The sequence below is a fragment of the Danio rerio genome, chromosome 13, assembly GCF_052040795.2.
Source record: "Danio rerio strain M-AB ecotype USA chromosome 13, GRCz13ab, whole genome shotgun sequence".
NCBI lineage: Eukaryota > Metazoa > Chordata > Actinopteri > Cypriniformes > Danionidae > Danio > Danio rerio.
The window spans coordinates 13072129-13086720 of NC_141033.1; the positions used below are offsets into that span (position 1 = coordinate 13072129).

General features: G+C 36.1%; 1 protein-coding gene and 1 long non-coding RNA gene across 52 annotated transcripts in view; one reads left to right on the top strand and one right to left on the bottom strand.

The window, feature by feature from the left end:
- The window catches only part of bltp1 (bridge-like lipid transfer protein family member 1), a 202041-nt gene that overhangs the window by 171302 nt on the left and 16147 nt on the right, over positions 1-14592 (top strand). For all 51 annotated transcript variants that reach the window (XM_087278190.1, XM_087278191.1, XM_087278195.1 and 48 more), the window contains 8 exons: positions 43-246; positions 347-523; positions 2525-2662; positions 5784-5999; positions 7529-7679; positions 7778-7935; positions 12111-12300; positions 12375-12592. In XM_087278190.1, coding sequence (XP_087134316.1) covers positions 43-246; positions 347-523; positions 2525-2662; positions 5784-5999; positions 7529-7679; positions 7778-7935; positions 12111-12300; positions 12375-12592 — 1452 coding nt within the window. The remainder of the gene's footprint in view (positions 1-42; positions 247-346; positions 524-2524; positions 2663-5783; positions 6000-7528; positions 7680-7777; positions 7936-12110; positions 12301-12374; positions 12593-14592) is intronic.
- On the bottom strand, positions 10584-14110 carry LOC141377150 (uncharacterized). The gene is made up of 2 exons (XR_015505820.1): positions 12721-14110; positions 10584-12683 (listed from the first exon to the last, which is right to left on the bottom strand). It is a non-coding gene; the product is annotated as an uncharacterized LOC141377150 (long non-coding RNA).

Below are 14592 nucleotides of genomic sequence, written 5' to 3' on the forward strand. Positions count from 1 at the left end.
CATTATTTTGACTGGTCAATGGTTATTTCTTCCATTCCTCAGGACCTTCCACAGGGTTAGGCAGTCCTCTAGGGCGGAGTCGTCACCATAGCAGCCAATCAGATCTCACCGGCCCACCCATTAACTCGTCAGGCCTGAGTTTCACCGCATGCATGTCAGATTTCTCACTCTATGTATTTCATCCATACGGAGCTGGCAAACAGAAGTCTGCAGTAACTGGCCTCCCACCTGGGCCAGGACCACTGGGTAAGAGCCCTATGCAGAGACATTGCTGCTTTCGAGGAAATAAAAATGCATTGTATTTTAAAAAACTTTAAAAGATGAGATGACTGTTTATTTTTTTAAGGATCAGTTGAGGACGAGGCCTCTTCAGTGACGGGCAGGAAAGACTCTCTCTCCATCAACTTGGAGTTTGTTAAAGTCAGTCTTTCCAGGATGAGACGCACAGGATGTCCAGCATTTATTGATACTTTCATTGCCAGCAAGGGTGGAAAAATGGACACAACATTAATCAATATTTCAGGTAAGATATTCAAAACGAAGTTCTGGGGTGTTTTTCAGTATTGTAACCTTACCTTGTCTTTTTCTCGAAAGTTATGAGGGTTTTCTTAAATGTATTTACATTTTTTACGTTTCAAAAACCTAATTTTAGGCCTTGAAAAGTCCCTAATTCACTGAAATATTGACTTGTAGGTGTTAAATCATTTTAAACGGGTCTTTATTTTCCCATGTCCATGTAAATTGAGGCGACACCAATCCAATCATCAAAAATCAATTGATTGAAACTCTTTAAAACTATATTTACTAATATCATTTAATTATCTTCCTTACAAAAACAGTTGTTTAAAAGTTCTCCATGTATTTATAGCCCATTTGTGGTGAGGACACAAACCTGGACAGACTATTATACATTGTGTATTGTAGTTTTTAAAGCTTGTCAAATTTTATTTAAAGAAAAGTTGTATTGAATAAATGTGTATTTATACAGCTAGGGTTTACTTGACACATTATTTTAAGTATGTGGCTATGAAATAAGTAATTACCCTTTTAGGAGTCTGTATTAAGACAACTTGGTAGATGTCAGGGATTTAATAGTCCTCGTACACCCTGGATTTGCCTTTTAGGTGGCAAAACTGAGGTTCCACATATTACAAATAATGAGTTCACCCTTATAACTATAGGCATTACTACAGCAGCATGTATAATACTGAGGTTTTGGAAAGATATTCAATGCCCTACACTTAAATTATGGATGGAATCCATGATTGAGAATGTATCGTAAAAGAAAATGTTGGCCAAAATGAATGACGATTACAAGGAAACAGACATATGTGAGATTTTCATTTTCTCACTTGAAATATGAATAGATCTATCCTGTTATGCTCTGTACTGTTATTTTTAGTATTATTATACTTTTGTTACTGGTTGTTGAATTTTTTTATTTTTTTCTAAATTGACAAATTATAAACAAACTAATTTATAAATTGTGAAGAACTTGTATACATGTTATATATTTGTATTGTATGTTTTATCAAGAAAAAACTAATTAAAACATTTCTTTAAAAAAAAGAAAGAATTAATTAAAACCTTTTTGATGAGGACAAAAAGCGTCTAGCCTTGTAGAAGTCTGAAATTTCATTCATAATGGTCTTAAAATTTTAATGTCTTAAATTTGACTTGACGAAACCTGCAGAAACCCTGGTTATACATTTAAATGTTCTTTCAAATGCCTGGTGTGCAATAAAGGTATGATTTAAAAACAAATAATTAATTATTGATGATTAAAAAAAAGAAAATTAATAGTTTTTTTTGCAAGTATGCATCAGTATTAAAGTGACATTAAAGACTTTTACATTTAAACAAAACCGTTATTATTAAAAAATATTCTTACTATTTTTGATATTATATTACTTATTACATTCTTTTCATCATAGAACGTAAAGTATATCACAGAAATATTAATCGGGACAACTGCTTTCAGCATTAATTATAAATGTTTATTAATATTATTATATCAGAATATTGAAATATTTTTCAATTGCCTCAAAGCAAGAAGGTCGCTGTTCGAGCCTTTGCTGGGTCAGTTGACCTTTCTGTGTAGTTTGCATGTTCTCCTCGTGTTGGTGTGGGTTTCCTCCGGGTGCTCCGGTTTCCCCCACAAGTCCAAAAACGTGCTATAGGTGAATTGGGTAGGCTGTAGTGTATGTGTGTGAATGAGTGTGTATGGATGTTTCCCAAGGATGGGTTGCAGCTGGAAGGTTCATCCACTGTGTAAAACATATGCTGGATAAGTTGGTGGTCCATTGCGCTGTGGCAACCCCAGATTAATAAAGGGAACAAGTTATGAAAATGAATGAATGAATAGTAGTAAGATACTAATTAAAGCAAAAGATAATTTTTTTATACTTTATTCATTACCAGTTCCAAACCTTTTTTTAAAATGTAGTGTATGTTTAATAATAAAACCCCAAAAAGATGAATGGTTTTGTTGCCTCTAAATCTTATGCCTTTATCTTTTGTGTAGCCGTCTGTGATATTGGTTCTGCATCTTTCAAATATGACATGAGGCGTCTGAGTGAGATTCTTGCATTCCCGCGAGCTTGGTACCGCAGAAGCATAGCCCGGAGGTTGTTTCTGGGAGACCAGACAATCAACTTACCAGGTAATACATGTATACTCTCATAATTGAAAAACATGGATTCTTCTGTTCATAAGTGTAGCATTTACCTCTTTATACCCTCAAAATGTGCAGTTTGACATTTGATTCTGTCACGTTAGACAGTTTTCACTTATGTCCTGTTGATTGTTTAATGATCATGCTGGCTCAGGTGTATAAACAATTTCTCCATCACGTTTTTTCTGCTGCTGCTTCTTTTGTTTTTGGATCCAGAAGATGCCTAATAGCAACCTCACCATACACTGTAACAGTGAAAATTACTGTTTAATTTGTCAGGGAAGTGTTGTGTTGTGTTGTGTTGTAAATCACAGGAAGTTTATTTTTTAACAAGGTTAATGTGTTAGTTGACCTAATGTGCTGTATTTCATATTTAGAATATTATCATTACATATTTTAAAATCCTTCTTTTTGTAACGCAGAATTGTGGAAATCACAATCGAGTCCATTTTTTTTGTATCAGGAGCAACCCAAAAAAAAAAAAATTATTGAAATATAATTATTATTAAATATATAACTTTATTTTGATGGTCCATTTGAGTATTAATAGAATGTCTGCTTTATATCTGTTAATACTTGATTTGCAAATACGTCAACTTACACTAATACCAACCTAGCTCTCTACTTCTAATCTAATGAGAATTAGTTGCAATGTAACTTAAATTCAACAATTGGACCATTAAAATAAAGTATGACCAAACATTTTATCAGTCTGTTCTGCTTTGAGAAATGAAGGGTATTTTATGCACTGTTGTTTAGAAAGAAGGGGACAATAAGCAAAAAAAAAAAAAAAAAAAAAAAAATATATATATATATATATATATATATATATATATATATATATATATATATATTATAATTTATGAATCTTTATGAGGCATTCATGCATTAAAAGTGACAGTTCACATAAAAATAAAAATCCCAGTAAATGATTTGTTTTAATTCTGTGATTCCATAAATAGCACATTGGAACATTTACAATTCTGTTTATGGACATTTTATTTTTAGCTATTTTTTCCTTTTTTAAATACTATTGTTATTATTGTCTTTACGTCTGCACTATGTTTGTACTTGCTGTACTAGAAGCTTTTGTCTCCAAGTCTTTGTGTGTGTAATTATTACACTTGGCAATACAGCTCTTTCTGGTTTTGATTCTAATTGAATATTTAAATTAGGCCTGTAGTCCATCATGTAAAAATCAGTCTAAAGCAGTGGTTCTCAACTGGTTTGGCCATGGGACCCACATTTTTAGATGGTCATCAAGCAGCTACCAAAATTTCTAGGAACTATAATCTAATTTTAGCAATTATAATTAATTTGTATTTATTTGTTAACATACACAAGTAGTGACAGATAAATTATAAGAAATTCACCAAGACTTACAAATAAACAATACTTTATAGCTGTCATTCAAAACGTATCAAATTATAGAAATATTACAAAGTTAAAATGTCAAATACTTTAAACAGTGGTTAGGGTAAGGTAAAGCTCAGTTACCATTTACTAAACTGAACTGTTAATAAAACATGAACATTGATCCTGCTGAACAGATAAAACCAGCAAATTAAAGTAAAATAATCATAACCATTTTTATCATAATCACCATTTATTTGCTCTTCTGCTATTGTGTGCACTTTCTTGGTCTGTGCTACACGGTGAGCACAGTAAGATGCGCGGAGTGCCTTTACTAGTTTTGAACATGAAGATGTTAGGATAAGATAGATGTCATAATAACATAAGATGTCGTCTTTAAAAATAGTCCACAGGTTTGTCCTTGCAACTGGGGTGTTTGGTTATTAAATGTCATTTTAGTTTAGAAGGTTTCCAGCTCTCTTGTGAGAGCACCTCCCCACAAATGACACACTGAAGTTAAGTTTTTGTTGTCAATATATGTAAATCCTTCCTTACATATTCAAAGTCATACTTGCGCTTCGACATATTTGTTGCTATAATTAAATGAAGTTTCACATGTCTAACGGTACGGTTATCGCGTGTGCATTTTAAAATAAAAGTCTGATATAAGCAAAATAAGTTTAAAATTAAACTTTTGTTGTTTTTTTGACCACACACTCCACGGCCCACTGAAAATGTTCCCATGACCCACTTTTGGGTTGCGACCCACCAGTTGAGAAACACTGGTCTAAAGGCTTTTATAGATGACCTGTGAAGAGAAGGTCTGGCTTTAATACAAGCTCTTCACACATTGTCAATAAAATGACAATAAATGCATGGACATTCTTCAATATAGCCCCTTTAAAATGCATGGTGGGCCATTTGAATTGATACACCTTATGGGAAATGGTTGGTGATATTAACGTCCTGTTTGTGGCACATTAGTATATGTGAGGGGCAAACTTTTCAAGATAAGTGGTGACCATGGTGGCCATTTTGAAGTCAGCTATCCAACTTTTGTTTTTTTAATAGGAAGATGGTCATGTGACACATCAGACTTATTGGGATTTTCGCAAGAAAAACAATGGTGTGCTTGGTTTTAAAGTAACTTTATTCTTTCATGAGTTATTTACAAGTTTCTGATAACTTATAAAATGTGTTCAATGTGCTGCCCATTGTGTTGGATTGTCAATGCAACCCTCTCTTCACACACTGATAGCAACACTGCAGGAGAAATGCCAGCACAGGCTCTCAGTATCCATAGTTTTAGGTGCTGCACATCTTGTAACCACCCCGTTTATACAGAACCCATTCACAATAATAATGGCAGTTTTTTTCAGATTATACCTTTAAATGGATAAGTAACACAAAAATGCTAATTCTGTCATCATTTACTTACATTGACTCCGTTAAGTTCAGTTTTTTTGTTCTGCTTAACACAAAATAAGATATTTTGAAGAATGTTGGAAACCTGTAACCATTAGCTTCCATAGTAGCAAAACATATAATGGAAGTCAATTGTTACAGGTTTCCAGCTTTCTTCAGTATAATGGAACTAATCAAGGGTGAGTAAACATTTTTAATTAAATTTTACCTGAATGTTCTCACTAAAACCTGCCCTAAATTTTTCATCAGTGATGTTTTTCTGTGTCTGAACATCAACATGCATATACTCTGAAAAGCATCGATGATATATATCCTCTGTATGTGTGTGTAGCCTCAGGTCCTGCTACACCAGACTCTGTAGAGAGCATCGCTCAGCACCTTTCCCCTGAATCCAGCCGAAAAGCATACTGGAGGACGTGGGACGGTCAGACCACTCAACACCCTTCCTCTTCTGTCTTCACTGACACCACACCAAGCCACTCTCACCTTAAATCACCCGCCACCGGACGAACCCGCAGCGTATCCGACTCCTCCGCACCGCGTAGAGGTACACGTTGACACACTGATTTCTGACACTACTAAATGTGCATATCCGCTTGTAAAGTTGGGTGTCATCATGAGTTACTAGTGATGTAACGGATCACAAATGTCATGGTTCAGATCACTTTTTTTTTTTTTTTTGTCTTGTATCAAACCATTTTTCGGATCAGCCAATAAGTGGAGGTTACAAAAGTAATTTGCTTTCTAAACTTTTGGTTTTAACAAACAGAACTTAGAAGCTGTAATTTTATTAAAAAATAACATGAAAAAATAATCAGCTGAATAAAAATAAATTGTAAAATATTCAGTACTGTAAAAAAAGTTCACTGTTACTCCAACTGTTGCTGATAACGCTAAATGTAGAAATCTAACGTTATAATTTGTACTCATATTTATTTTTTGTTTCATTTTCAATAAATGATTCAGTTAGTCTCTCAGAAAACTTTGGGCTCTATTTTGACGATCCAAGTCCAAAGCGCAGGCCACAAAAGCATTAAGGGTGTGTCAGTTTCCACTTTTGCTATTTTAAGGATGGAAAAATGCGTTTTGCGCCGTGGCGCATGGTCTAACAGGGTTGAGCTTATTTTCTTAATAAGTTATAGGTGTGTTTTGAGAATAAACCAATCAGTGTCTCATCTCCCATTCCCCTTAAGATTCAGTTGCGTCTCGCCTTAGCGCATTTGCTATTTACATGGCGGACTTTGTAAGTGGAAAAACTGAACACTTCTCTAGCGAGAAAACAGTTAAACAGACCATCTGCAGCACGAGAATGAGCCTGCTCATTCTTTACTTTCACTTTCACTCTCGTGGATAGGGAAACATGTTGTACACACAGACATCCATTAGCCTATACATAATTATTTTTGTTTGTTAAGTGCATATCCAAGTAGTTATATCCAAATACACATGCTGTGCCCCATATGGTCCAAAACATGACAGGTGGACAAATCTAAGCTTGTTTTTAATAAAACAAATATTAATATGCATATAATAAATAATACTGCTAATAATAATAACATTATACAAAAGCAAATTGTTATGAATGAACTGAAAAACCCCCACAAGATGAAGAAGGCATGAAAGTTGGGTTTTTATATTTCTGTAGGCTAAAAATAATAATTTTTGTAATATTTGAATCCTTTAATTCTTTTTTATTTGTGAAGATATTTGCGTATTGCTGTACACCCTGTGTGTATTAAGCAATGTGTAAGCAAGGCGGACAACTAGATATTTTCGTATTATCGAGTCAAGTGATTAGACTAATTATTGAGTAATTAAATAACTTTTCAGACACAGTAATTTAAGTAATTGTTTTTGTTCACTAAAGTCTCTGCTGCATGCCAGAAATCTGAATCGCTGTCTGACCATGTTTGACCAGATTAGGCATGAACATTAACATTATGATCAAGATTATGATATGATTTTAGCTAACCGTTGGTGTATATTAATACCATTTGTTGTTCACTGGCATCTGTTAGAGCTTTCGTAACATCAAATGAGCAAGCGTATTAAATCAGTTGCATATGCCTCCTGCAGACTCTGTTACCAAGACCTCTACCCCGTCGTTCCGGAACGGAAAAGCAGCAGCGCAGCAGGGTTCACCGTGGGAGACGCTGGTGGTGTTCGCCATCAACCTGAAACAGCTTAATGTCCAGATGAACATGAGCAACGTCATGGGCAATAATACGTATGAGCGAGCGAGCAGCTAATATGCTTTGATACCTGCATCTGGTTAACATGGCTCAGTATGATGACTAACTGTTGCACATGCGTGTGTTTCAACAGTTGGACAACGAGTGGGCTGAAGAGTCAGGGCCGTCTGTCAGTGGGCAGCAACAGAGACCGTGAGATCAGCATGTCTATTGGACTGGGACGCTCCAAACTGGACTCCAAAGGAGGAGTGGTGGGTGGAAACATTGATGTCAACACGCTGGAGATGGTCTGTAAGTATGATTTCATAGATGCACATTTTGTGGCCCAGCATCATTATTATATCTTCTATTATACATCTAATTTTCTAATTGTTATGTGGTTTAACTAATTAAAAACATTTTATCTTTGGCATTCACTACCATAAAATGCCCATCACATTGTTTGATTGCTTATAAAAGTCAATATTTTGGCAGGTAGAATGAAAATTAAAATGGGTTTACATCGATTTAATCGTTCCTACATTGTGGAAAAAAAACAATAAGATATTTTAGTTTATTTCATTTTCATGTTTAAATAATAATTTAAATAATTTAGGCACAATTTACTTTATTTATTTATGTTGGTGAATCTATGTACATTATAATCTTCATGGGTAGTGCACATCAATAAATTAATGTCATTAAACAATATTCTAGTTAAAATTTGATTTTGTGTTTTTACAGATTGTTTTGCATTTTTAAAACATTGATTGCGTCATATATTAATAAAAAAATGCTATAATTATTAGTGAATGTAATAACTTGTTTTTCTTTACGTTTTTGAATAGTTTTGCATATACAGTAGATCTACATAGACAAAAACAAATCTGCAAAAACAACCCAAAATAACCTGTGCACATAACTGTTTTCGTTTTCAAACGAAAAACGATTTCATCGTGCATGCCTGTAGACTGATCATGCAATACACACACATGCATGTTTGTTTTGTAGTGTAAATTATATTGATATTGTTTTCAAAAAAGCTAATTTAAGTGATTTTTAAATGTTTGCATTTGTAGGCCCCCAAAATTAAAGCTGCACAGTAGAGCTGCACAATTAATCTCGATTTGAATAATAAATCTCAATGAATCTCGACTCAACCCCCTAGACAGGTGGTTACCAAACTTGTTCCTGGAGGGCCGGTGTCCTGCAGATTTTCGCTCCAACCCTAATCAAACACACCTGAACAAGCTAATCAAGGTCTTACTAGGTATACTTGAAACACCCAGGCAGGTGTGTTGAGGCAAGTTGGAGCTAAACCCTGCAGGGACACCGGCTCTCCAGGACCGAGATTGGTGACCCCTGCCCTAGACGATCTTAATCCAGCTTTTCTACGTTTCTGTCAATCATATTTTCAACTTCAGGAGAGAAGCAATGGTAGCCACAGAAGTCTTCACATTGTTTTACATACATTGTTCAGCAACGTGGACACCTCCAAATGGTGTTGAAAGAGTCGCATGCTGTATTTATAAGATATAATTCACCTCAAAAATGTAATTTCTGTCTTCATGTAATCACATGTGACGTCAGCTGTTACCACAGTGAGGGCGGGCGCGCGCGCACCTCTGAATGAAGTCTACTTTAGTGAACAGAACAGCATATGCTGTGAATAACAGGTAATAACATTGTAAATAACATCGGTTGGTGGCACAGAGTGATCATTTGGGAGACACGCGGGAAGTAACCCGCTCTAAGCAGTGAAAATGAAATGGAAAGAGCACACAGTGTTGCCAGATGTAGCTGACTGATTCCAGTCCATAATGTATCCAAAACCCACCAAAATGCAAAAATACCCACCCAGTCTTCTGTATCCACGAAAATCACTTCAGTGGCAGATTTTAAGCAGAAAATTACAGATTGTAAGCATATGCCTCAAACACAATAATTCAACATCAGAATTATCATCAGCATTAATGACCAGAACAAATCTAAAGTATGTTCTAAATCAAATCTAAGAAATCTAAATCAAAAAAACCCCAGGACAAATCTTAGTCCACCATTCCAAGTCTATACAAAATGTAGCATTATAACCAGCAGTACAGCTACACAAAGCCTATTGCTGTTTAAACGCATGTTTGAGAATAACAATAATAGCCAACTCATATTAACCTTTATGTTACATCTACAGAATCGTGAGAAAATCGTGATCTTTATTTTAGGCAAAAAATTGCGATTCTCATTTTAGCCAGAACCGTGCAGCTCTACTGCACAGTATATTGTTTCAGAATTAATATCAAATTTGAAATTGTCACATCACAGTATCTGCAAGGTTGAGTTGGGAATCTAGTTGATCAGCAATCAAGCTGCAGGTGTGGTTCTGCCTGGGTGTTTTTCTGAGAAAGCTGAGGAAAAGATGCGGGTGATTCTCACGTTTATACTGCCTTCTATAGCCACCGTACTACAAGTTACCTGGCAATTGCTGACGTGTGCCAGTCTTTTCATATCATCGTGTCGCAAAGTTACCGGTGTCTGTGTGTTTGGACAACTCTAAAAACGGCTGCCTATCTGTCACTTCTCCTGTTCGTACTGCCAAGTCACCTGCCAGCCAGTGAACTGCTGATGTGTAACCTCTTGAAACCACCACTGCAAGTTGCTTGGGTTGACGGCGTTAGAGGGAGATATCACCAAACGCACCGGCGAAACAGCGCCATTGTGTTCTAGTGGTCAGCGTGTTGCGTTACGATGCCGCCGACCCGAGTTTGAACCTTACCTGAGTAAGGTTTTTTTGTCAAAACATATAATACTATTGGGTAACTAATATAGATGTACATTTTATTTATTTATTTATTTATTTATTTATTTATTTATTTATTTATTTATTTATTTATTTTGTGTGTGTGTGTGTGTGTGTGTGTGTGTGTGTGTGTGTGTGTGTGTGTGTGTGTGTGTGTGTGTGTGTGTGTGTGTGTGTGTGACCACCGTTGCACTGTGCAGTGTTATTTTACATTTTGCATTACATATGATTGTTCAATTGCTGTACTTAAATATCTGATTACTGTTTGACTCTACAGAAAACCGTAAAACACAGCTTACTTCACTTTTATCTTATATTGATTATTTATTAATCTTGCTATTTGTTTGATTCACTCCACTACAAAATTACCCCAATCAATCTAAATTAATGATTTGCTTCCTAATAGAGCAGTTCAAGTCATCTGCTGAAATTGTATTCATATCACAAAATATATGTCGGAAAAATTATAAAAATCACAATGCCAGATTTTCCCACTATCATGCAACTTCACTCAAAATGCTGTTGCCACATAAATGAACAGCAAGGGTGCATAACATATTTTAATTTAAACACTTTAGTCAACTTAAACCCAGTTCGCCTCCAGCCACTTAAGAACTGATGGGTTAACCAAGACCGTGGCTGTTTCTCAATTCCAAGAACGCAAAGAACGGACTTGCGTCCTTGTGGAGACCGGTCTTGCCAGGTGTCCTCGGAAGAACGAACTCAGGAGACCACGAGGGCAAAGAACGCGTCCTTTGAGAAATGGGATGCTGCGTTCTTCCTGATGGTCACGTGACCTTCACGCGTTTTAAATGGTAAACTATTTTAAGATTACAGCACTCATACAACGATTTATTGTTTTTCCCCTCTTCAAAATATATACATTGCATAAAAACATTATTAATATACTCTGCACAATATAAATAAAACAAATTTTAATACGAATTTCAGCAAACAAACACCCTTAATGTGTTTATTCCTTTATTAAGATATTCATGTTAATGTTTACTTTCAGTTTCATTTAGGGAAACTCCTAAGGTAAATTAGTTAAATCTCTGAACTTTAATAATAAATCCAGATTAAATGCTGCGCTTCCCACCTCCAGTCGCAATGACTTCTGGGACTTCCAGAGCGAGTTCGGTGCTCAAGTCTGCATCAGTGCGTCCTTGATATCAAGATCACATCCGGGAAGTTTCACGCGTCCTCTGTTCTTGCAGTCTTGAGTATTGGAACTGAACTTAGGCAGCTGATGATGATGTTGCACGAGAACACAAGGATGCAAGACCGCTGAAGAACGCATATTGAGCAACATCCCCTGTCTCACCTTTTTTCCACACTCAAAAAAAGGATATTTGCTACTTTTTCAAGCTACTTATTTAAAATGATGACAAAACAATTCTTAAGCTTTTTTTTTGGAACAACTTAATTGTTTTATGTTCAATCCACTTACATTTTTAAAAAACGATGAAGTTAATTTAATCGATTTGTGTTAGGACAATGTGAAAGAATTGTGTGAAAGCCATGTTTTACAGTGCACTATCCATTACACTTAAATGTACATCCTTATATTTTAGAAAAGATCTGACATTGTGTCACCCATTTCATTTAAGTGAAATTTTATCATTCATTTTTTTATTCTATTATAAGACTGTGTTTGGTCTTTCTCATCACTGACTGATTACTGTTCTTCTAGCTCACATTTCAGAACATCCAAACCAGCAGCCCAGTCATAAGATCCAGATCACCATGGGCTCCACAGAGGCACGTCTGGACTACATGGGCTCCAGCATATTGATGGGCATCTTCAGTAACGCTGACCTGCAGCTCCAGGATGAGTGGAAGGTGAATCTATGCACAGCCGAGGCCAGTCTATCTGAGAAAAGGTAAGGCAGAAATCCCCAATAATCACATAAAGGTAACCTAACCATAACTTTAACACACATTCTCTGATCCGCAGTGAGATCTTTGTGCACGGGGACCTGCAGTGGGACATTTTCCAGGTGATCATCTCTCGCTCCACCACTCCTGACCTGATAAAGATCGGCATGAAGCTGCAGGAGTTCTTCACACAGCAGTTTGACACCAGCAAGCGAGCCCTGTCCACCTGGGGCCCGGTGCCCTACATGCCTCCCAAAACACCAGTCATCAACACAGACAAGGCATCTGCTGAACTCTGTAAGTGCACTTATGACCAAAGTCCAGTTTTGTGTATAGGGTCTTGTTTCCACTGAGCGGTATAGTACAGTACAATTCGTAACAGACCACCCTGATCAGGCTATTACACCCTTACCCCCCAATCACACTGGGCGTCAGCAATTATGCTTTCTTTTCACTTTGAATGGGTGATGTCAGGCTTTGCCGAAATGCATTGTGGATCTGTTGGCACCGCTTCAGCTGCGTTGCTCACTGCAGAAAATGGGAATTTCTAAACTTTTCAAACGTCAACGGACGCCTCAGCCTATCTGATTGCTTTATTCAAATACACCAGCTCAGACAGTAGCCGATTGCGGACTTATTTCATTGGCTGACTCTGCTATGATGATCGCGTCAGCCCCAACTTCAGACACTTTTTTTTCAGAACTTTTATAGTTCTGCGTCTAGTGATCGACGTGACCCTTGGTGCATGCCTTGTGCATAGTTTTGCATTTATGTTTCTACATGCTGATTGTCTTGCTCTGCAACAACACTGAAATACTAGCTGGCAAAAGGTTTTTATGTTCAATGTGTCGAGTTTCTTTATGGGTGTTTTGTTTTTTCTGAAAACTACCTTCATGTACAAGTAGCTAAAACTCAGATGTGCAACAACTTTAATCATAAGCTTAATACAAATCAAAAGTTTCCATCTGGAGCTGCTTCACAGGACTCCATTGGGCTCATGGCTCACAGCACCACCCACACAATCCCAGCCACCACGCCGACCAATCACAGAGCTTGCGCTACGCATCGTTGTGAAGTGTAGTTACATTTTTTTGAGAGGTGCGCCCTCAGCCACAGCAAAGGGTATGTGACCGTGCGAAGGCTGCACCGGACTATATGTGTGTGCTTGACGCATTTAGTTGGTAGACGTGGTGTATGCCGGAACGTTGTGTTCTAGGGTTGTTACAGTACCAAAATTTCAGTTTTTGGTACCAATACAAAATGGAAATGAAAATACTCAGTTCTTGGAACCAACTCAAAAACCAATCTAATTAAACAGCGCTCTATTTTTATTAACAAAGCTGAGCAACTTTAAAACATTTTACAATGTAATCCATGTCAAACATGATTGAAAAAGACGAGTTCTTTATAAAGAGAAAGCATAATTCAAGCTTTAGGTTTCAGAAAGTGTTTTACCATAATATGAGTGAAAAAACACAAGTAGTTATAGGAGTAAATTTGTTTATAGTACAAAAAGAAATCATTTCAGAATTTTGTTATAAATAACATACAGAAGACCTATACTGCTCAGACCTTATAAGCCAATACAAATTGAAATGGCTTTTTTAAAATTACTTATACAACAGAGATGTATATACAGTGCTCAGCATAAATAAGAACATTACATTTTGAAAATGAGTATTTTTATCCATTTTTCAGTATAGATAATATACTTTAGTGCAGTTGAACAAAACAATAATAATAAACAGATATATTTGATATTTTATTCACCGAACATCTTTAGAAATAGAAATATAATCCATTTAAATTCAAGTGAAATAAAAAAGCAAAACAAAAAAAGTCAAATAAATATATAAAAATGAAATAAATAAAAAGTAAATAAATAGCGGGACCAGAAGTGGGGAATAAAACCCTGCAGGAACAGAACTAATAAAACAGCGCAGACCTCATGCTGTGTCTCAGTGCTTGTATTGACCTTATTGTTTAATGCAGAAGAGCACTTGTTTTTGCGATTGTTTTAGAACTTCAGATTCAGTCGCCTATGGGAGAAATGACTAGGAAAACTAATTGGCAGAAAACAAACTACTTGCTCTACAAACAAGTGTTTGCATGACTATACATACCAAGTAGAATTAAGGTGCTTTCACACCTTTCAATCGATTTAGTTGTTTCGAAATAGGGATTAAAATTGTTACACTGTTGCTTTTTGCTCTTGGTGGGGTTCGCTTTCACACGGCAAAGTTTCTAAACGGGCCAAAAGAGCTAAAACAAGTCACGTGTGAGTAAACTCTCATCAC